The sequence below is a fragment of the Propithecus coquereli genome, unplaced genomic scaffold (assembly GCF_000956105.1).
Source record: "Propithecus coquereli isolate 6110/MARCELLA unplaced genomic scaffold, Pcoq_1.0 Scaffold73, whole genome shotgun sequence".
Lineage (NCBI taxonomy): Eukaryota > Metazoa > Chordata > Mammalia > Primates > Indriidae > Propithecus > Propithecus coquereli.
Genome location: NW_012153396.1, coordinates 3186771 through 3209923, shown reverse-complemented (window position 1 = coordinate 3209923; position 23153 = coordinate 3186771). Strand labels below are relative to the sequence as shown.

General features: G+C 52.5%; 1 protein-coding gene and 1 long non-coding RNA gene across 11 annotated transcripts; one reads left to right on the top strand and one right to left on the bottom strand.

Annotated features, from left to right (window-relative positions):
- On the top strand, positions 1 to 17886 carry KCNIP2 (Kv channel interacting protein 2). Of its 10 annotated transcripts, none has more exons than XM_012661715.1 (10): positions 360 to 432; positions 14354 to 14449; positions 15330 to 15383; positions 16016 to 16140; positions 16458 to 16527; positions 16701 to 16771; positions 16903 to 17010; positions 17193 to 17297; positions 17436 to 17498; positions 17775 to 17886. In XM_012661715.1, exons 1-10 carry the CDS (start codon positions 360 to 362, stop codon positions 17820 to 17822), a joined length of 813 nt encoding a protein of 270 aa, XP_012517169.1. In that variant the 3' UTR covers positions 17823 to 17886. The 10 variants fall into 10 exon arrangements, with proteins under 10 accessions (XP_012517177.1, XP_012517170.1, XP_012517174.1 ...); XM_012661714.1 differs by having other exon boundaries at positions 15285 to 15383; XM_012661716.1 differs by lacking the exon at positions 15330 to 15383 and having other exon boundaries at positions 127 to 432.
- LOC105824314 lies at positions 16270 to 22572 on the bottom strand. The gene is made up of 3 exons (XR_001138197.1): positions 22411 to 22572; positions 17247 to 17326; positions 16270 to 16980 (listed from the first exon to the last, which is right to left on the bottom strand). It is a non-coding gene; the product is annotated as an uncharacterized LOC105824314 (long non-coding RNA).
- Between the last annotated feature and the right edge of the window lie 581 nt (positions 22573 to 23153).

Here is a 23153-nt window from a genome sequence, read left to right as displayed (position 1 = left end):
TGGGGGGCGGGGGTAGGGGGAGCCAATCCCGACAGCGCCAAAGGGGGGAGGCGGCGGTGACAGCCGCGGGGAGGGGGCGGGAAGAGAGAGGCGGCTCGGCTCCGGCTCCGCTTGCTGCTCAGCTCCGCTCTGCCTCCGGCTTTGCGCTCACCTGCTGCCTAAGCTTTCTGCTCCTGCCCCAGGACCCCCGGGTGGGCCCTAGACCCCAGGGCCGTTCCCAGACTCAGCCCCTGCCCAGATTCTCCCCAGCCCCTAGCCCCGACAGCGCGCTAAGCCGCCAGGGGGCGCCGTGTGAGGGCCCTATCCCGGCCACCGGCGCCCCCTCCCACGGCCCAGGCGGGAGGGGGGTGCCGGGGGCCATGCGGGGCCAGGGCCGCAAGGAGAGTTTGTCCGATTCCCGAGACCTAGACGGGTCCTACGACCAGCTCACGGGTGAGTCGGTGATGTGGGGGTCGCGGGAGGGAGGGTTGGATTCCATCCCCGCACCCTCCCACCCCTCTGACCCCAGCCTGGCCCCTACCCACACTGCCCCATTCCCAGGCACTCTCCTGGCTGGTCTGGGCGGCAGGACACTGGGGTTCAAAGCCTTGGGTCCCCCCCTACCGCAAGGGGTGGGGGAGGAGCAGGAGGGGCAGGTGTGGAGAGGCAGCAGGTGTAGGCGTGTGTGACACAGGGCTGGGAGGGTGTCTGGAGTGGGAGGTGTTACGTGCGTGAGCGCCTGTCATTCTTGTGTGTGTGTATATGTGTGTGCCTCCCACAGCTGGTTGCCATGTGCACTGGGCTTGGTGACAGCCAGGGTGAGTGTGATTGCGTGTGGCAATGCAATTGTCAGATGTTTGAGTGAGGTTGTGTGGGACCCTGGTTGTACTGATGAAGTTGTTTGGACCATGTGTCTCTGTTGTATGTACAACTATACGTTTTGAGTGTGTAATGCTGTTTGAAGTGACATGTGACTACGAGAATGTATCAGGACTCCACTTCGGGGTAATTTGTCTCTTTTTAAGACTTCATGACCATGACCATTCTGGGGCGAGCATTTGTTAAAGTAGGTTCTGTTGTGTTTTATGATTGTGAGACTATATGGATTCTATTAGTGTTTTGTTTTGTTTTGTTTTGAGACAGAGTCTCACTCTTTTGCCTGGGCTAGAGTGAGTGCCATGGCGTCAGCCTAGCTCACAGCAACCTCACACTCCTGGGCTCAAGCAATCCTTCTGCCTCAGCCTCCCGAGTAGCTGGGACTACAGGCATGTGCCACCATGCCCGGCTAATTTTTTTTCTATATATTTTAGTTGGCCGATTAATTTATTTTCTATTTTTAGTAGAGACGGGGTCTCGCTCTTGCTCAGGCTGGTTTCGAACTCCTGAGCTCAAACAATCCGCCCGCCTCGGCCTCCCAGAGTGCTAGGATTACAGGCGTGAGCCACCGCGCCCGGCCTTCTATTAGTGTTTGATGCTGATAGTGTACTTCCATGTGGTGATGTCTGCAGTGGGTTTCTGTGAGTGTCCATGACATGTCTTATCCTCGCTGCCTCTCTGGCTTCCTGGTGCAGATGGGGGTCTTTAGTGTACCCCACTGCTTCCCCACAATTTCCACAAATAGCCTAGGGGGACCCAAGGAGGGTCTCTAGTGTCCAGCTGCCCAGCCTGGCTCCCAGGAGCACCCTGTGGTCCCAGCACCTGACCCATGTAGGGAGGCTTTGATTAGTGCTGGGTCAGCCCTCCCTGCCCAATTCACATATTCAGATTATTCTTACAACTGAAGCTCCTTCAACCCCCAACAACTCTTCGAGAACTTCACCCAAACCCCAGGAAAACACATCCTCTTGCCTCCCCACCAGCCAGAGATAGAAGCTCTAGGCCTGGGAAATGCCATGTGGTTTCCCTGTATGTCCCCCCCTCAAACCACTTTGCTACCCAGGCTTCCTCTCTTTCCCACACTGGAGAGGTATGTGAAACCAGTACATCTGTGCATGTGCATGTTCCTGGGTTTGATAGGCAGATCCGTGTGTTTGTGTAGGTGACTGTGTCACCCTGTGTACATTTCCGTGCATGTGTGTTTGTGTCTCTCTTTGTGCAGCCTACTCAAGAACTCCAGCAGAGAGTGGGAAGAGGGAGGCTGTCTCCCCTGAGGCCTAAACAAAGTGGAGAGGTAGAAGGAGGCCATGATCCTTGTCCTTCCTGAGGGGAGTGAGGTTGTGACCTGGGAATAGGGGAGAGGATTAGGATGCGGCCCTTGAGAATAAGTGTCTCCCCAAGTCACCCTGGGGAGCCCCTAGTTGCAATGCAGAGACTCCCTTAAAGGGGGAACCACTCACTCAGGCAGGCCTCAGATGTGAGAGAGTGCTACATGTGCCTCACACCTGGATGGCTCTGCTATAAACTCTGTTCCCACCACCAGTTTAGCATCCTTGATAGTAGTAAGGGCCCAGGGCCCTCATTAGCATCACATTAGTCAATGTTTGCTTTTGGCTTTGATTCTCCCCTTTAGTGAAATCTTCCCTTCCCCACTTGCCTGTTTGAATCAGATTGGGTGACAATAGGGAAACATTTGTATTTGAAGGTGCACTGCCTCAGGTCAGTCAGGAATGAATGGAAGTGTACCAACGGTGTGACTTTTGTTCTCTTGGGCTCACTTTTCCCATCTGTAAAATGGAGAATACTACTTACTGCCTGCCTGCCACCACTGGAAAGTAGAAAGGTCAGATGTTGACAAGTATCAAATCAAGAATCATGGTCTAAGTCATCAGCATCCTCGCTTTAGATGGCTCCACACATGACTTGGAAAGTAGAAATAGGACTACAGGGGCTCTCCTCTCCGAGGAGGGCTTATCTCATACCGGCAGACAAATGGGGTTGGGAAGCCCATGTTAAGGAAGACTCCGAGCCCCAGCGGGCGGCGCTGAGCGCTCGGAGAAGCCGGAGCTGAAGCCAAAAGAGGAGTCGTTGTCCGCGGTGCTGAAGAGCGCTCCAAGCTTCCCCTCCCCTTCCGTTCCCTCCTTTGCCCTTCCCTACTCTCCTTTTCCCTTCCCTGTGCAGGCGGGATTCCTGGGATCGGATATGGGGTAGTCTCCAGCTCCCGTCATCTTGGCCGTCAGGCTTGCAGGGAGGCGGCCCTAAAATTACACTTCAGTGCATCTTTGGTCCCTCCGACCGCTTTCCTTCCTCACTCCCACCCCAAGCTCAGAACAAAGGTGGGAGAGACTTTTTTTTTTAGGAAAAACAAAATCTGAGCCCTACCCCGACCCCCATCTAATCCCTCGGGTCTTCCCAGCCGGGCGGGGCCAATTGACAGTGAGGCTCCGTGGGAAAAGGCCGCGATCCGCGGCCCCATTAGAGCGAAAGCAGAGAAAGGACAGGAGAAGATGGGAAGGGAGTTGGAACCTGGCTGGTCAGGCCTGAGCTCTGGTCCCTGGGACTAGGAACGTGGAGTCCGGTCCTTCTGGCCGTTAAGTGTCGTTCTGGGGACTGGGGCGCCCCCGTGTGGCTTAGAAAAGCCATGCGTATGGAGCTGATTCTGTACGTGGACTATCGCCAAGTCAAGAGGGCAAGATTTGGACGGAGTTGGAAGGCGATTCTCGCTACTGAAATATAGGGTTTTCAACCAAAAATACGGGATCCCAGTTGGAGGAGTGGGACTATATCTCTCCTTCAGGCTTTCCCAGGAGTATGAAGTCGTTAGAGGGTCCTGGAAGGGTTTACTTTGGGTCTAACCCGCTAGGGTTAAGTCTGGAGTCTGGGAAAGGGGGCGGAGCAGGGGCTGTGGGCGGATTCTACTAGATGCGTTTGGCTGGTAGCCAGCGTATGATTGGTAGAGTCTGTGAACCTGCGGGACCAAGACAAACGCAAAGTCGTGAAAGGTATTTGGAGCCAAGAGGCACGTATCAGTGGGGGCACATCCCTGCCGCCTGTTCTTTGCCACCTCACTACACTGGCCTCTTTCTCCTCCCTCCTGTTCTTTCTCCCATTGGTCCAGGAAGTGTGGGGGATTGCCATGACAACTTTGTCCTTTTACTCCTTGACATCTCTTTTCTCCTTGGCCAAAAACGGGCCAGGGAGGGGTGCAACAGGCTGAGAAGGAGGGACCGAAAAAGGGCAATAAAAGATAAGGTTCAGCCGGGCGCGGTGAGCTCACGCCTGTAATCCTAGCACTTTGGGAAGCCGAGGCGGGTGGATCGCTTGAGCTCAGGAGTTTGAGACCAGCCTGAGCAAAAGTGAGACCCCGTATCTACTAAAAATAGAAAAATTAGCTGGGCTTCCTGGCGAGTGCCTGTAGTCCCAGCTACTCGGTGAGGCACGAGAATCGCCTGAGCCCAGGAGTTTCAGGTTGCAGTGAGCTACGATGACGCCAGTGCACTCTAGCTGGAGCGACAGAGCGAGACCCTGTCTAAAAAATAAATAAATAAATAAGATTCATTCCCCATCCAGGTCTTTTCTCAAAACCCGTGTGTGCCCAGCTTCCCCGCCAGAAATCCACCGCCCCCTTCACCCGCTCCGCCCCAGTCTAGGAACTTTGGGGACGGGTGTTTCAGATGATGGGGCCAGAGTGAGTTCCCCTCCTGCAGCCAGAAGATGGGGAGGCTCCACGGCTCGAGATCCGGGCCTGCCCGTCCGGCCCTCCCGCGCCGCCCACGCAGGGCCCACTCGGATGGGGGAGGAGACCCGACCGGGCCTTGGGGGCGGAGCTTGGCCGCAGAGCTTTCCGCTGAACCATGAACCGCTGCCCCCGCAGGTGCCGGAGCCCGCTGGGGCAGGCAGCGCGATCCCTTTACCAGCTAGTGACTGGGTCGCTGTCGCCAGGTATGAGGAAGGGAAGGGAGGGGCAGGAACCCTCAAAAAGTGAGCGAAGTGAGATAGGAGCCTCACAGAGGTGGGGAGGGGAAGGGCCCCTCACAGAGATGGGGGGAGCAGGATCCCTCAAAGAAAAGGGTTTAAAGGGCAAGATACCTGACAGAAGTGGAGCAAGGGATAGGGTCCCTTGCAGAGGAGGAGGAAGACACATAGGGCTCTTCAGAGAGGAAAGGAGAGGGGGCATCGTGGTCCCTCACAATGGTGGAGGGGGCAGGGCTTCTCACTGAAGGCAGAGGAGGGGGCTGCAAATAAGGGCAGGGCTCCTCACAGGGTTGAAAGGAGGAAGCCAGCAGCAGAGCAGGCAAAGGCACAGCCCTTTAATGCACTGCTTAGGTTGAGGGGGTCTTAAGATGATGGGTCAATGTCCAGAAGGAAAAATCCCTGAGGTGGGGCTGGACCAACATGAACTCAGCTAGCAAGTTCACGCGTGGCAGGATAGATAGACTTGTGTGGCATGAGGATTGCATGTCACTGTTTTGTCTATCCCTGGGAGTGTTAATGGAATTGTGCATTGCTAAGTTGAATATCACTGGGGCTGTGCATTACTGAGGTTGTGCATCCCAGGGATTGTGATCGCTGGGATTCTGTGACACTGAGACTGCACGTGCCTACAGTTCTATGCTTTAGGGCTGGATTGGGGGTTCCTGAGTCACTAAGTTAGTTGTATAGCTTTCATGAGGTTGTACTTTGGTGTGAGATTTGTGGAATGTGTGGATTGTCGGTATCACAGGGCACGGATGAGATTTGTGCACATCTCCACATGGGTTCCTTGGGGCTGCTTGGGCAGGGCCCTCAGAACCCAACGTCCTCTCCCGACCTGGCCTCGAGGAGACCACAACAACCTAGTCCCATGGCATTCTGGAATCTGTAATTCTCTGGCTCTCTCTATGGGTATGCACTTAAGCCCCTGGAGTATAGGCAGGGCGTATGTCCTCGCCTTGCCGTGTGTCCCCCAGAAGGAGAGGAGATGAGGCTGGGCCAGAACCATGCGTGGAAATCTCTTGGGAAGCATGCAACCCCCAAGCCCCCTGCTTGGCTTGTCTCTAGTGACAGATGGCTGGAGCCAGGCAGGGCCAGCCCTCAATCATTGCAGGCATGACTTCCAGGCCCCAAAATAGCCCCAATGTCTAGGGAGGTCATTAATCACCTGATGCAGCTGGGGGCTGCAGTGTCTTTTGGCCTAGCTGTGAATAGAGTGGGTCCGGGGGACTGAGAGAAGGGCTTTGGGGTTTGGGGTCTTCACAGGCTGGGTAACAGTGTCGGGGGTGGGGTGCAAGAGCAGCCGATGGAAGGTGCGACAGTTGCACAGAGTGCGTTCCCCCCATAAGACAGTATTACTCCACGTTTGAACTGTGAGGAATCAATAACTAAATGACAGGACTATCTCTGGGGTGAGATTTGAGGGATCTGGGGAGGGCCCACCTAATGCCTCAAGATAGTTTTCCCTTGAGTTCTCACTCTGCCTGAAATGCTTCCATTAAGATTTCACTCCTTTGGGTGAAAAGCTGAGTCCAGTGGCACAGGGATGCTTGGGGAGGACAGATGTGAGCAAGGGCCCTAAGACCTGGGAAGTCTCTGAGTGGAGAAAAGGGAGAACCTGAAAAACAACTCTTCTTTCACTTCTGACAGACCCTCCCACCAGAGGCCTGGTTGATTTAGGACTAAGAGTCCCCAGGAGGCTGGGTCAAGGTCTCTGAGAGTTGAGGGTGGGGATTAGAGAGGAAAAGGAGGATCCAGGGACAGGGCACCTGGCTGCAAGTTTATCAATCTGTGCATGTGTGAATCAGCAGCAGGGAGCAGGGAGGCGCTGCTGTGGTGCCTCTTTCAGTCTACATAGTCCGGCCTGGCATTCAAGTCTTCCTGGAATCTGGCCCTTTTTGATTTTATTGCCTATAGCTCCCCTGACATAAACTAAGCTATAGTCACCCAGGACTCCTTGACACCCCACACAAATGGGAGAGACAGCCTTAAGGCGCTGTCAAATCACTGGCTCTGGTTAAAGTCATTCTTTATCAACACATCAGCTGTTACCTTGGGAAAATTACTCTATGAGCTTCAATTTCTACATCTGCAAAATGGGTATACTGCTACTCACTCTGACCGTGTCAGCTGTAAAAACGGGAATAATAGATCCTACCTTTCAGGTTCATTATGAGGACTAAGTGAGATCATATGTGTAAAGTATCCAGGATACAAAATGTGCTTGATAAGTGTTGATCTCTTTGTTAAGGTGGACTGTTGACATTTGAGCCATCCTTTAAGAACCAGGTCAGGGCCAGGCACATTGTCTCACACCTGTAATCCCAGCACTTTCGGAGGCTGAAGCAGAAGGATCATTTGAGCTTAGGAGTTTTAGGTTGCAGGAGTTTGAGGTTGCAGTGAGCTATGATCACACCACTGCACTCCAGCCTGAGTGACAGAGCAAGACTTTGTCTTTAAAAAGAAAAAAAAGAAGAAGTACCAGCTCAAAAGCTACCCTATCCAAGTTTTCCCTGGCCTCCCAGTTAAAAAGCTTTTTACTATAGTTCGTTTCATGACCCACCTAGGACAGTTCCTATCACATAGTAGGCACACAACAAATGTTTTTTCCCTCTCTGTTGCCTGGGCTAGAGTGCAGTGGCATCATTCATAGCTCACTGCAACCTCAAACTCCTGGGCTCAAGTGATCCTCCTGTCTCAGCCTCCCTAGTAGCTGGGACTACAGGCACGTAACACTACACCTGGCTGATTTTTCTATTTTTTACACAGGGGTCTTGTTCTTGCTCAGGCTGGTCTCAAACTCCTGACCTCAAGCAATCCTCCCACCTCAGTGTCCCAAAGTGCTAGGATTACAGGTGTGAGCCACCGCAGCTGGCCAACAAATGTTTTTTGAATGAATAGATTCCTTATAGTTCTCTCAGTGGGGCTGTCTCTTCCTATGCAGTGAAGTTGTGTTTCATTCACCGTCATTCCACAGGCACAAGCTCAGAGCCTGACACTCAATTTGTGTAGGTCCAGTTTTTTTCAACATGTTTGCCCTCCAGGAGCTTGGAATACAGTTGAAGAAATAGGACTGGTCCAGAGAAATCTGGGTTCAAATCTCTGCCTCATCCCCTGTTAGCTGGGTAAGGCCCTTTAACTCTCTGTGCCTCATTTACCTCATCAGTGGAATGGGCACAATACTATTCACTGCCCACATCATGGAGCTGTCATGAGAAGCCATTGAGATAATAATGTTTCTGGAAATGCTTTATGAACTGTTAAGAGCTATAGAAATGTAAACGGGGAGTGTTATGTTATTAACAATGGTAGCAAACACTTATTCAGCAGTTACTCTGTGCCAGGTGTTACTCTAACAATTTTCTTTTCTTTCTTTCTTTCTTTCTTTCTTTCTTTCTTTTTTAAATAGAGACAGGGGTCTCACTCTTGCTCAGGCTGGTCTCGAACTCCTGGCCTCAACAATCCTCCCACCTCAGCCTCCCAGAGTGCTGGGATTACAGGCGTGAGCCACTGTGCCTGGCTATTCTAACAATTTTCCATGTGTTATTCATTTAGTCCCCCCAGCAACCATATGAAGTAGGAAACTGAGGCACGCAGAGTTTAAGAATTCACCCAATTAATTGCAAGTTGCAAAGCTGGGATTTGGATCCAGGGAGTCTGGCACTGCAGCCCACTCTATTACCTACCATGATACATCGCCTTTTACTCTTCGCACTAATAACATTACAGAATTATGTGCTGAGTTTTGAGAGCTCAGAAAGGAATGTGGTAGGAATTCAGGTAACTGGTAGGCTGCTGAGGGCTGGAGGCTCTGAAGGGAGGGGAATTTAAGCTGCCTCTAGCCAGGCCTGGTGGCACACCCCTGTACTCCCAGCTACATGGGCGGCTGAGCAGGAAGATTGCTTGAGCCCAGGAGTTCGAGGTTGCAGTGAGCTATGATTGCACCACTGCTCTCTAGCCCCAGTGACAGAGCAAGACACTCTCTCTAAGAAAAAAAAAAAAGAAGAATTTAAGCTGCCTCTAAAGGATAGGTAAGAACCGTAGGATAGAGGGAAACCAGAAGGGAAGGCAGCCCCAGCAAAGGGGGTGGCAGGAGCAAAGGCACAGAGGTAGGACTGGGTTTGGTGTGTTTGGGGTACAGTGAGGAGGCCAAACTGGCTGAAACAAAGGTATCTGCTGATGAGGATAGTGAGAGGGATATTAAATGCCAGGGGTGGAATTTGAAGTCATAGGGAGATATTTGCTGGTTACATCCATAAATCAGTAGCCTCTAAGGTTTGAGAAACTGAAAGCAACCTGAACAGAATTTTTCCCAGGGGAAAAGCAAAAGACCAAAAAAAAGGGTATGTTTGAGGCATACCCTTCTTCCCACACCGTTCCTGGATATTGGCCGGTAAGGGTAGGGGGAGAGGGAAGGGTTAAGATGTGGTGTGCGTGAGGTTGGACGCCTGACCCCCAGTGGTGCCCAGGTAGAACTGCAGGTCAGCGAACCTCAACTGCTGTGGCAGCGACCGGCCCTCCACCCCCACCCCACAAGTCGGGCAGAGACACACTCATCCCAGAGCTGGACAAGAGGGAGGGCTCCCTCTGGGGTCAGTCTCCCTAAACTGGACTTCCTGGGTAGATAAGCTTTCTAAGAAGGGAGCCAATGGAGTATGGTGGTTTAGGGTGCAGGCTCAGAGTCAAGACTGGGTTAAAATTGAAGCTCTGATCTTGGAGATTTGCTTAACCTGCCTTTGACTTAGTTTCCCCACCTGTAATATGGGGATAATAGGTTTATTGTGAAAATTCAATGTGATACTGTCTGTAAGCACATAGCACATTATCTAGCACACAGTGAGTGCTCGATCACTGGTAGCCAGGGGTATTAGTGATGTTAAGCGTTATTAACCTTGAGGCCCTAGTCTTGTGGCTCACTGGCTCTGCAGGCCTTCCCCCAACCCCCTCCACATAGACACACACACACCCCACCAGGAAGGAGCAGGGACACACACACACTCACACCACCACCAAGAAGGAGCAGGGAAGGGGAGGGAGGGACTCCAGGAATGCTGGGGGAAGGGTGGCCTTCTTGGAGGGTTCAGATTTCCTTCCTACCCTGGGCTTCTCTGTCAGCTCAATAACAGTTCCCAAGGAGCAGGCCGGGCTTTGGCATCTCCTGGGTGAGGTCCTAGCCTGAGGAAGGGGAAGAGTGCAGTGCCCCCTCCTCTCCCAAGGAGCTTGGATCTCTTGGTCCCAAAGGCAGTTGCAATAAATCCCCTCCGCAGAGGGTCATGATGGGGCTAAGCAGCCTTTTTCCTCCCTAAGCCATTGGACCTAATTCTCCCTCCCTTGGGCCTCAGTTTCACTGTCTGTGGCCTGTGGGAAGAGAGTGCTTCCTGCCTCACAGTCTCCATGGCAACCAGATCGATGACAGTGGTGGTGTCCTCCTAACAGGAGAGGTCACTGCCTTCTCCCTGCCCTTATATTCTCATACAATGCCGTGCTGATACAATGACACAACCATAGACCCTTACTCCAAATTATATGAGACACCCATGCCTAATACACTTCAGACTCACATCCCACAGCCCTACTAAAACACAGAAACCTCACTCCCCATACACACTCAGAAATACTCTGACACACTCTCTTACATGTGTACTATCGACACGCAGGTCACATACGCATATACACACAGGAGTAGAAATGCATAAGCGTGCACAAAACACACACCTCTGTGACAGTGCACAATCACGTGTAAACACACATGGAGACACACACAAGAAGAGACCCACGTACTCCCATACCAGCAAACACAGGAATATACACGCAGTAAAACACTAGACACCCGTAACGCATTCTGATCCATCCACCTATTACTTGTACGTGTGCCGATATGGTTTCTCACACGCACCTTGCCCTTCTGCCTTCGCCCTAAGCACAGCTCCTCCCTCTGCCCCCTCCCTTTGGCACAGAGTGGCCACAGGATGTCTGGGGGATAGTGCTCCTCAGGGACAGAGACAGGTCACTGCCTCCCTCCTCTAGCTCATGTCCTATCCTGCTCTGGTCCATATCCTTTGCACCTGCACCAAAGGCTCTCGAGGAGGTGCCAGTCCAAAGGCTGAGGTGGCCCCACGACGAGGAAGAGGCGGCGGCTGTGGCCGGGAGGCATGTGGGGCAGAGGCGGGGTGAGGGGGGAGAGGGAGGAGATGGAGGGAGGGAGGAGATGCAGGGAGGCCGCGGGCAGTCCTACTCAGGCTGGGGAGCCTGAGGGGGAGGTGGTGTGAGGCAGCCGGCCAGTGGCCCTATCAGAGCCTCAGCTGGGTGGGGGCCATGCCCCGGGCCCACCATGAACCTGGAAGGGCTGGAGATGGTCGCCGTGCTCGTAGTGCTCGCTCTGTTTGTCAAGGTCCTGGAGCAGTTTGGCCTCTTTGAGCCTGTCTCCTTGGAAGGTAACCCAGGTGTCTGGGCATGTCTGAGCTGCTGCTGGCTGGAGGGTCAGCTGTGCCTGCAGCAGCGTTGGGGAGGGGGTTGCTCCATCTTCATGCCTGTGGGCAGGGGTGAGCAGGTGAGTGATGGGATAGGCATGGGGGGAGGTGAGGAGGGGTGCTTGGAGAATACACACTTGGGAGAGATAAAGGGGGGCCTCAAGGAGTAGATATGGGGAGGGGAGAAGGGAATCTGGGGAACAGGGTGTTGGGAGTTGATGAGGGTTGCAGTGTGGGGAGGACTGGGGCATGGAGATGAGGAGGTAAGGAGACTCTGGGGATACCAGGAAGGGTCCGGAGACAGGCAGGGGTGTCTGGAGTAGAGGAGGAGGTTCCAGCGATCTGAGAAAACACCAGATTTCTGAGGAGTCCCTTTTGGAGCCAGGGGCTCACAACAGCTCTGGAAATGTGTGTGACTCTCCACACCTCCAAGTGTGCAGCGCAGGTTAAGGGGTGTGTGTGGACTCGGTGTGTGAGAGACACAGGGTGGGACTGTATGTTCATGTGTGTGAGAGAGAACAAAGTATGTGACTATGTGAGCTTGTGTATGTGACAGGGATGTGACTGTGTGTGTCAGAGTGACAAGACATGTGGCTTTGTGAGGTGGTGGATGTGACTGTGCCCAAGCGGGACAGGGTACGTGGCTGAGCCTCTTTGAGTATCCGGTTTTGTGTATGGCTGTTTCCAGACTTTCCTGAGGATATACAAGCTCCGTACCCAAGGCTTGGGATGGGGGTGGGTTCTGGAGGGACAGGAGTGGGAACACTGTGGTGAGACATTTACAGCTCAGCTCTGGCTGGGGGGTGAGGAGTGGATCAGATCAGGGACCCTGCTTCCCAAGCCGCCTTGCCTCTCCAGGCTGCTCTGAGGATCCGGGGGCAGAATGGGCGCCAGGGCCTAGACGCTGGGAACGGGAAATCAATTCCCCACCCTATCCTAAAGTCATTAGGGACAGTGATTTGTAGGTGGAGAGGGAAACACTTCTGCCACCCCCTCGAGAGTTTTGACCTGCCCCTCGTCTTCACACCAAGAACCGTGCAGTTCCACGGCATGGCTATTCCCCAGTTCCACCAGGGACAGGAAGACAGGCAGGAACCATGATAGGACTACAGGGTAGACACCTGGGAGAGCTGGAAAGAGGTGAAGAAAGTTGGGGATAGGAGGAAAGTCCATGAATTGCCTGTTCTAGGGTTCAGTAAGAGCAGAAAACTCCTAACTCACACTCTGCCCTCTATGCTGCGTTTATTGGGGTGAAGTGGGGAACAGGGAGTTAGACCTAAATGAACTGGGTAGGCTGGGCTGAGGTGGTTCTTATCCAGTCTGGAAAAGATGAAGTCATTTGGGCTCTAACTTGCCATCCCCTTTAGACTTTTGGTGGGAAAAGGGGCCATCTGGGAAACCCAGGTGACCTGTCTGCTGAAGGCAGCCTCTTCCCACCTTTAGTGGAGCCTAGAGGAAACAGAGACTTGGGAACAGGCAGGGGGCTTGCCGGGCAGGTGGGAAGTGGGAGAGCCACCCCCCAGTCAGGTGACCACACCAATGGAGGCAGGCACAATCCGGCTTCAGGAAACCAAAGTCTGGGCTAATGGAGCCCTGGGCGGGAGGCCAGGCCACCATCGATCCCCCGGCCTCTCCATAGCTCCTGGCGTGGGAGGGTGGTGAGGACGTGTTGGAGGGGAGGCAATTACCTCCTGGGAACAGGGCCTGGTCCTGAGGGTCAAGCCTGGTTTGGGAGGGCCAGGCGGGGGCTGGGGGGTGGAGTGGGGGGTAACCTATAACCAAAAAAAGTTGGGCCCCTCCAAGAATTGACTGAGGCCAACTTTAGCCAGTGTAGCAGGTCCAGTGGGCTCTGGCCCAGGAATCTGGGGGTGAATGCAGCATAGAGACAGAGACACACACAGACACAAATTTGTGCCCCAGGACTAAAGGTCCTCCTGGAGTGCAATTAAAGCTATAGGACATGTGCAGAAATAAGGGGCGGAGAGGAAGGCCATGATCAATGGGCCCTAAATAGCCCCATAACACACCAAAAATATTCATCTCCACCTCCAAGATCTGTTATTGCGTCATCACTTTGTATCATTTACTTTCAAAAAGCAAGCCATCCTGGAAAGGACTGGGAAAGAGCCACAGTTTAGGGTAGATGAGTAGCTGATGAGGAACCCTACTCTTTGGCAGGAAGATTCTGGATACCCTGGAATCAGGGATTACAGGAAAGAAAAGTGGACGTACCCAGGAAACATGAAGCCTCTGTGGGTGAGGTAGAACCATAGATATCTGGGTGCCATGGGGACCTAGGTCACAGTATGACATGGGTATGTGTCATGCAATCTTAATATGTGTCATAATGTTTATAAGGTCACAATGTGTCATAGTGTTTTAACACACAGTGTCATGACGTCCCAGGGTCATTGTGTGTTCTGTGGATTGATCATGCTGTGTGTGAGATGGCCTATATGGGTCTCCATATGTGCGCCAGGTTTTACTTCGGATCACATTTGTGTATTTGTATTAAGGAGTACTTAGTCAAATGTGTGTTTATCTGTTTGTGTGTGTTGGAGCATGTTTCTTAGGCCTGCGGGTGTGAGTTGCTGGATATCTAGCTGTCACTGTCATCCATCACTCTGTGATTTATCATTCCACAGGTCACTATACATGGCTGTCACTGTGTGTGTGTGTGAGAGGTGTTCCTACCCAGGCAATCCTTGGGTTGGTCATCACCCTGAGAGGTCCAGCCATGGCAGTTGAGCCAAGGGCACTGGGTCAGCAAAGATACTTGAGGCCCTGCCACCTCCTCCTTGCACCTCACTGTCATCAACCACATCCCACTGTACAAAGTGCCTGACCCCTGCCTCTATGGACTTTCCATGCTGTGAGACCCACTGGATCCTCTAACCCAGCCCCCAGCTACCCTGGCCATTCCTTTCCTCCCCTCACCCCATTCCTCTCCCAGCCCCCGGCCGCAGCTTGGGTTGATTGTGACTGTCGGGGAGGGGACAGGGAATGGAGGCACAGTGGGAGTTAATGTGCCTTCCTGGGATCTTCTCTCTTACCAGGCCACCCTCCAGGGCCCACTAAAAAAGCGCTGAAGCAGCGGTTCCTCAAGCTGCTGCCGTGCTGCGGGCCCCAAGCCCTGCCCTCAGTCAGTGAAAGCAAGTGCCTCTCCTGTGCTTCCGGGGGCGGGGCCCGAATGTGTGTGGGCGTGACCGGTGTGGCGGGTGTGGGGGCGGGCACTGGCTGGGCCCGAGTGTGAGGGGGCGTGGCTATGTGCGCGGAACGAGCAGGTACGTGTGGGCGTGGTCAGTTGGGGCGTGGCCAGAGTGCCTGTGGGCGTCACCAGTCTGCGCAATAGGGCAGGACCAGGGTGTTTGGGCGTGGCCAGTGTGGCAGGACTGAGGCCCGAGCTTGAGTGGCTGTGGCCAATGTGGCGGTGGCGGGACCGGGCGGCTGTGAGGGTCTATGAGTGGCTGAGCTGAGTTAGTGTCTATGTCTCTGTGTGGCCGTCCCGCCCTTGGTACGTTTTGGGGCTCTAGATGTATGTCGCCCGTGCCCTGACAGGATGGTTTGCAGGTATAGAGGATGGAGCCCGCCTTCCTCCAGACGCCAGGATACTTGGGTTTTCTGTCACTGCCTGGTCCCCAGCTGAGTGACCTGGAGTTGAGCGACCTCGCTTTGTCTCTAGATATCCGTGTCCTCAGTAGGGCCTCGCCCATCTCATAGGATTATACTGCATTTTGCAAGCTATAAAGGCCCGTTTTGTAGTTACTTGAGCGTGCTGTTGTGTTTGATTTCCACGGGTCCCACACGGGGGTGGATTTGGAATAAAGAGAGGCGTGAGTCCTGCAAGCTTGGGTGCGTGGGGTCCATTTCGTGTTTATGTCTGTGTTCGTTAGGTGTGCCTTTGAGCGGGGGCCGGGGTGTGAGCATTGTAACACACAGGTCTGTGAGATTTGCTGTGAGTGTGAGGGGCGAGGTGTGTGTCTGCAGTTGGCCCGGTCTTCCGCTTTCTCGGTGACAGTTCGCTCCCTTCAGAATTAGCCGCCCCAGCCTCCCTCCGCCCCCACAGACCCCGCCCGCTGGACCCAGGTGACTTACTCTCCTGGTGGGGGCGGGGGGCGGGGTGGGGGTGGGGCTTCGGGAGCGCGGGTGGGGGCACTTGCCTGGGGGCTGGACGTTGGGGGCTGGGGTGGGACTGAGATGGGGCCGGGGGTGGGACCAGGGGTCGGGTCTGGATGGATGTCGGCTGAAGCTGGGCGGGGCATGGCTCTGGCATGGCTGGGATTGACCGGGCTTGGCTGGGAGAGGGGAAGAAAAGGAAGGGGCAAGGCCAGGGCTGAGTGGATCTGAGTTGGTCAACGAAGGCCCGGAGCTCTGACCCTCAGACACCCACTCGAACCGGCTTTTCCCACTCCTCCTTTTCTGGGACGAAGATGTGGCTGAGGGCCTTCCCCTCCAACCAGGGATCAAGGGCCCTGGGGCAAGCTCTGAGTTGGATCCCTGGCTCTGGGGCCAGGACTGGCCTTGGCCCGCTGATAGAACTGGAAGCTGACCAGCGCCTTCTCTACTTGCCGCGATGTCCTCGGCTCAGGGTCCAGAGAACTGGCAGGCTGGTCTCCGGTGCTGGAGATGGGACGGGGAGGAGGGTATACGGATCAGTGATTCTGAAGAGGGGTAGCAGGGGCCTGAGGCGCGGCTGTCCCCCTCACCGCTCCCCGCAGACAGCGTGGAGGATGAGTTTGAACTGTCCACCGTGTGTCACCGGCCTGAGGGTCTGGAGCAGCTGCAGGAGCAAACCAAGTTCACCCGCAAGGAGTTGCAGGTCCTGTACCGAGGCTTCAAGAACGTGAGTGCATGGTGAGGCCAAACTGAGCCAGGGTTGGGACAGCAAGGGCAGGGCCTATCCAGAAAGCATGGCCTGGATACCAGTGAGACTGAAGGCAGATGGAGCCTCAGACCGAACTTCTAGCCTTTTTTTAGCTCCGTGTTTTTTATTTGTGCTCTGGGGAAGAAGTCTTGGCTCCCATCACTAGAGCTGGTGAGTCCCTGGAGGCTTGAAAAGTTTCCCTCTTTCTCTGGGAGTCTCTGGCCATGGAGTGGGGGGGCCAGTGAGCAGAAGGGGGTTTTGTCTCTGCCCTCATCCTGATTCCCCTCCCCTCCCAGGAATGCCCCAGCGGAATTGTCAGTGAGGAGAACTTCAAGCAGATTTACTCCCAGTTCTTTCCTCAAGGAGGTGAGGGGACAAGTCCCAAGGGGAAGGAGCCATCCATCTCTAGGCTGAGTGGGAGAGAGGGTTCCGGAGGGCTGGAAATGCCAAAGTGATGAGGGAGTTGGGGGAGCTCCATAGAGGTAGGAAGTCCTCTCCTGTCTGGAAGCCAAGCTTACTTCTCCACACTCATCCTACAGACTCCAGCACCTATGCCGCTTTTCTCTTCAATGCCTTTGACACTAACCATGATGGCTCGGTCAGTTTTGAGGTAAGCTGGGGGGAGGTGGGCCAGGGAACCCTGTTTCCTGGGACTTCAGGGCCAGGATCTCCAGTTCAAACCCAAAGAAAGGGTTGGGTGAAGGGTATCTGAAGACACAGCTACCCCTGCCTCCTTTCTAGGACTTTGTGGCTGGTTTGTCGGTTATTCTTCGGGGAACGGTAGATGACAGGCTGAATTGGGCCTTCAACCTGTATGACCTCAACAAGGACGGCTGTATCACCAAGGAGGTGCAGGGCAACTGAAGGGCTGGGGGGTTGTGGGAGTGGGGGAGATGCAAAGGGCCATGGGAGGGAAACATGACCCACACATGCACCACCAGCAAGGGGTGTGGTCTGCCCTAGGCCCTAGGCCTCTTTGTCTGGAGGCTGGAGGCTCTGAGGAGGGATCCTCTTCTTTCTTGGCCTAACAGGAAATGCTTGACATCATGAAGTCCATCTATGACATGATGGGCAAGTACACGTACCCAGCACTCCGGGAGGAGGCCCCAAGGGAACACGTGGAGAACTTCTTCCAGGTGCATGGGACTGGGTAGGCTGGAGGGCCCTGGTGTGAAGGGAAGGAGATCAAGAATGAGCAGGGAACTTAACCTGAGGTCTGCCTTCCTCTCTCTTGCCCTCTCTTCTGTTCTCCCTGCCTGACTACCTTCTTGCAGAAGATGGACAGAAACAAGGATGGTGTGGTGACCATTGAGGAATTCATTGAGTCTTGCCAAAAGGTACAGGTTTCTGCCCTCTGCATTACCCTGGTTTGGACTCAGTGATGTAGGGAAGGGCTCCTTTGGGTAGAGTACTGCCTCCCTAACTCACCCCTCCACCCCAATTTTGTTTCTTTGGGGGAGGCTTACCCCTTCCCACCTCAGGTCTCTCTGGGTATCTCCTTCCTCTCTGCCTCTGAATGTCCCCAACTTTGACTCAGTGTCCCTTTCCCTGTCTCTGACAAGTTCTTTCTCTTTCTCTCTCTCCAATCTGCCTCTGTCACACCATGGCCACAGGATGAGAACATCATGAGGTCCATGCAGCTCTTTGACAATGTCATCTAGCTCCCCAGGAGAGGGGGTCAGTGTGTCTTGGGGAGAACATGTTCTAGCCCTAGTCCAGGCAGACCTTACCCTTCTCTTCCCAGGTTTGTCCTCATCCTGGCCCTACCCTAGAGGCTGTAGGGATTCAAGAGCCTGGGGATTCAGTAGTCTAGATCCCTGGAGCTGAGGGGGCTAGAGAACAGGCAGAGTGGGAGCTACAGTGGCCCAATCGGTTAGCACGGTACTTATATGAGAGTGGGCAGAGTACATTGGGGGTGTCCCCAACTCCCAACAGCTCTCACCCCCTCCCTGCCTCATACTCAGTGCTGAGAGTGCCCTTGCTATAAGAATTGGGTGGTTCCCCACCTCCCACCCCCACTTTAGAAACCACAACACTAGACAGAATGTCTCCTGCTATGGTGCTCCCCCATCCCTGATCTCATAAACATTTCCCCTAAGACTCCCTGCTCAAAGAGGATTCTCTGTCCTTGGCACTGGCTGGCTTTTCAGACCAGCCTTTGAGAGCCCTGTGAGAGGGGGACAAGAATGTAGAGGGAGAAATCTTGGGCCTGAGTCAGTGGTTAGGTCCTAGGAAGTGGCTGGGGTAGAGAACAGAAAAGCATAGGCAGTTCTGGGACAACGTTTCATTTGAAAAGAAAAAGGAAAAAAAAAAAAAGAGAGAGAGAGAAAGGCATGGGTAGATTGTGACAGCTCAGGCATGCCAGGCTATAGCTCCAAGTTCCCCAGGGCTGCTACCCCAGGCCATCAAAATATGAGTTTCCAGGCTTTTCAGAAGACCTTGACTCCTGGGAAATGCCCTAGAAATTTTCCATACCCTCCTCAGTGTCCAAAGAGAGCCTGGGATCCAGATATCTGGCTCATCCCTAGAATAATTCCTTTTTCTCCCTCCTTCCTGCATGTGTTGGTGGTAGTCATGGCCAGGGAATAGGGCTAGAAGATGCCCTGGCTGATGCCTGCTAAAGTTTCAAACTACCCTCCCTGCTCATCACCTGTTTTGATGGCTATGACTTGAGTTTTCATTTGCTACGTTCTCTAGACTTAGAAGCATGGGGTGAGTTAGGCACCTTTCTAAACTGGGTCCTACCATTCTCCCCAGTGGATACCTTAGACGGAAAAACAAGAAGGGAGACAGGTATAGCATCTGAACCCAGTGTGGACATTCATTAGAATCTTCCATCAACCCAGGCTCTACCCCAGCCTCTCACATAACTTCCTCAATTCCCTAGGGTCTCCTCTTGCTCTACTCAGTCAACCCAGAGATGCCCCTGAACACACTAGAGGGCGGGGACCGTAGGACCCAGGTTCCACCTCATTGTCCACACCCCTGCCATGCTGCCACCCTTAACATATCTGCTTGTCCCACTCAGCTCACCTTCCTAGACAGCCAGAATCTGAGGGGAAGGGCCCCCAGGAAGCCCCTTTTCCCATGAGAACACTGTTGACTGCTTTGCATTTTTGGCTCTTCTGTATATTTTATAAAATAAGAAATATACCGGATCCAATAAAACACAATGGCTATGCATAGGCTGCTGTCTCTTTTTGTCCCTTCCACCCCATAAATACCACAGAACCCCTAACTCATGCACCTGCAGTGTTTTAGATCCCCAAGAAGGTGCCTTTTCCATGGTCTGGTCATACCTTGGTAAGAAACCGAGATACAGGTTCTGGAACGGTTGGAAACCCACCTCACCTCAGGCTCACGCATGAATCTCCTTCCCACGTCCTGAGAGGAGACAAGGAAGGACAGGACGCCGATGTCCTGAAGACTATGCCAAGAAAGCTGTCTTTTGGCAGATATTCTAACAAGATGAATCAAGAATTTCTAATTTCCAGACTTCTTAATGAATCTCAAAGTGTTTTCTTTTGAGGGGAAGTTCCATTTAATTTCTAATGAAAGTTCCTTTGTGTAAACATCCCAACCTTGCCTCCTGTATACATTTGTGTCTCTGTGCCCAGCCAGGAATGATGGGGGAATCAGATGGAGTGGACCAAGGGCAGGTTACTATGGGACAGGTGGCACAAAGGGTGATAGAGACTTCCTGTGTGTTCCCATCCTTTTTCGTTCTGCTCCCGAAGAGGGGCCACCAGTGGTAGGTTCCTTCCATCCTTTCTCTGGGGGACCATTATGTGGTGACTAAGCTTTAGTCCATAGGAGGAGGATCAGGCCTTCTCCTCCCTCACTGTACACATTGACAAGGTCAAGGAAGGGGTATGGTATCCAAGAAGCAAAAACTCACTTTCAGAGTCCATTGTTTGTCATTTGTGTTCCCTGCTAATATCATCACAGAACTATCTGCTCCTTGGGTCCTTGGGTTTCTTTGGGTCATCAGATTAAAGATCTGATGAAAGCTGTGGGCCTACTCTCCAGAAGGAAAAAAAATGCAATATTTCCCCATGTATTTTTATATCTCTGAAGCATCTATGGGTCCTAAGTTAAGTACCCATGGTCTGTTTTACCCCTCAGCCTTCCATTTTACAGAAGAAGAAACAGGCTCAGTGAAGGGAGAGAACCTGCTCAGGGTCACCCAGTGAGTTTGTAGCAGGATGGAGACTAGACCCAGTGCCCCAAGTCTCTGTCAAGGGCCTCGGGGCACAGTAACGATTTGTGTGTGAAGGATGGATGCTACTACGCATGTCATGCATAAAATAAGAAGGTGACACTGTGACAGGCTCTCATGGTATCCTCTGCTTTTCCTTCCTGGCACTTCTCAGTTTGTAATCATATATGTATTTATTTGAGTAATTATTTGTTTGTTTTCTCCAACACGCTGAGTTCCTGAGGGCTCTTTGAGTGCCTGGGCTAGGTTGTTTTCCCCTCACCATCTTATCTTCAGGGCCTGGCACATAATAGGTATTCAGTAAATATTTGTATTATTGTATGGATGAGCACAGTGAGTGTATGTATATAACTGGGTCAGGTATGGAGACAGTCTCCATTTTTAAGAGTAGATCCAAGTTTAGGGGAAATTGAAGTCTGAAGCAAGGAATTGCTAGTGAAGTGAGAAGTGCCCCAGAGCCAGGGCACACAGATGGGATCCAGAAAAAACCAGCAGGTTGACATTCAGATCATTTTGTCTCAGCCATTGAGTGAGTTCTGAATGTTGTCAGCTGCTCCATCCCAACATACACTCCTTTCTTGCCTTCTAGTATTTCGTACCCTCCTGGTTTTCCTCCTACCTTTCTGACCACCCCTTCTCAGCCCTCCCTTGTCAATTTGAATTCTAAGTCTTGGCCCCATAGCTTTTCCAAATCTCCCTCAATCCAGTGGCTTTAAACATAGGATTTGCAGATGCTCCTAAGTTTATATCCCCAGAACTCTCTTCTGATATCCAACACCTACATATCCAATTATCTCTTCAACACTTTCACATGGACCTGTAATGGTCTAACTTAACATGTTCAAAATAGAGCTTAGGTTCATGCCTTCCAAGTCTTCCCCATCTTAAGTAAATGATACCTAGTTACTGAGGTCAAAATTTAAGAGTCTTCATTTCTTCCTCTCCCTAATTCTCCCCCCACCCCCATTTAATCAATCACCAATCCATTCACCAAAGATACACCACCTCTCTCTGTCTCTGATGCTGTTCCCTAGTCCAAGCCACTGTCATTGCTCACCTAGAGTACTACTTCCTATTTGTCCATTTCAAGAAAACCCTCCTTGCTGCAGTTACTATTTATCACATCGCTAGGTTTCCTCTCTTCAGAGCACTTATCATAAACTGAGTTCCTGTGTACATACTGCATTTATTACTGTCTGTTTCTCCAAACAGAATGTAAAATCTGTGAGGGGATGAAGCTCATTAATTCCACAAATATTTATCATAGGCCTATTAAGCATGTTCATGTTGTAGGTGCTGAGCGGGGTAGAAGGGAGAGGTGTGGTATGGAGGGAAAGTGTATAGCAATCATGTGGCAAGAACCACACCTCCAGTTTGAGAAATACAGATATGGAAGGTTGATCTTGCCTGGGCCCCAGGCCTCGGAGTCTGGACAGTGGAGAATAGATGAAGTTGTGGCTGTTGACTTGCTGGCAGTTGCCATGGTGTGAGGTGTGGGACAAAGAGGCAAATATGAGACTAAGGGCTGGCATCAGCCAAAATGACAGCCCCCAAATCCCCAGGGACTACAATATCCAGTGAAGTTGCTTATGGCCCCCAACTGTCAGCACAGGAGTTTCCCTCAGAAAATGCTTGCTCCTAACCCCTACCTCAACAATCCAGGACTGAAAAGAAGAGGGACTGTAAGAGTCCCTGGAGCTACAAGTTGGGCTGTGGTTAGAGGAATCACATATCACACTGAAGTGTAAGATGGACAGTACTGAGTCTTAATAACCAGAAGGAGACTGAGATGCTAATTTCACATGATACCTCACAAGCTGAGACAACATTTCTCAACCAACATAAATGTACAATGATTATTATAGGACTACAGGGAGCTCTGAGAACATATAGCAAGGGGACCCAAACCCATCAAGGGCTCAGGGAAGGGTTCCCAAGGAAATGATATTTATGCGGAGACCCAAGGGATCTCAGGCCCCCTTACACTGCTTCACATTCCCAAACAAGCCAGGCTTTTCACCCCTTTCTACCTTTGTACTCTGTTGTTTCACTTTCCCGGAGTTCTGTCTTCCCTTACTACTTACTCAGTCAGGCTAACTTCTACTTATCCTTTATGATCCAGTTGAAAAGTGAAGCCATGGCCACAACCTCTCCCCAAAGTAAGTTAGTCATTACCTCTTCTGAGCTCCCAAAACACCCGGGTACACCTTGTGGGAATTGTGTGTGCGTGCTTGCTTGTCTCCACCACCGCACCGTGAGCTCACAGTGGCCCTACATCCCAGCACAAGGCAAGCTCAATAGGTGTCTACTGAATGAAGGAATGAACGAATGATTTCATACTTAAATAGAGTTAGGGAAAATAATACAAGGCAGAGGGTTGAGCTGAGCTCCTTGGAATGATGTCTTCACGGAACTCAACCTGGCTCAGGCAGATGTAATGAGCCAACCTATTACAAGAATCTTCATAGAAAGTAGGTCAGTTCCTTCCTATCTCTTTAAGAACCAGTGGCTTCGTTTCCGCGCCTGCGCATTGAGAGAGTAAACACCGCTCCTTTTTACCCTCCCCCCTTCTCCCGATTGCCCCAACCAGCTGCAGCCTCCTCCCATACTCCCCTCCTTCAGGTGGGGTAATGGTCCGTCCCAGGGTGCCGGGCCTGTTCTGGAGGGTGGCAAGCATAAATGGTATATTCCACTGCCTTCATGACCTTCCAGCTTTCCGCGTCTCCTCTGTTCTGTTTCCCCCTACCGAATGAAGCCTAGTAGGCTGGCCCCA

Excerpts from the sequence above, each read along its gene's own strand:
- KCNIP2 (XM_012661714.1), top strand. The coding sequence starts at position 360 with ATGCGGGGCCAGGGCCGCAAGGAGAGTTTGTCCGATTCCCGAGACCTA. Across the intron at positions 15,384-16,015 it reads ACCCCGCCCGCTGGACCCAG|ACAGCGTGGAGGATGAGTTT; the intron begins GTGACTTACTCT and ends CGCTCCCCGCAG. Across the intron at positions 17,298-17,435 it reads ACGTGGAGAACTTCTTCCAG|AAGATGGACAGAAACAAGGA; the intron begins GTGCATGGGACT and ends ACCTTCTTGCAG.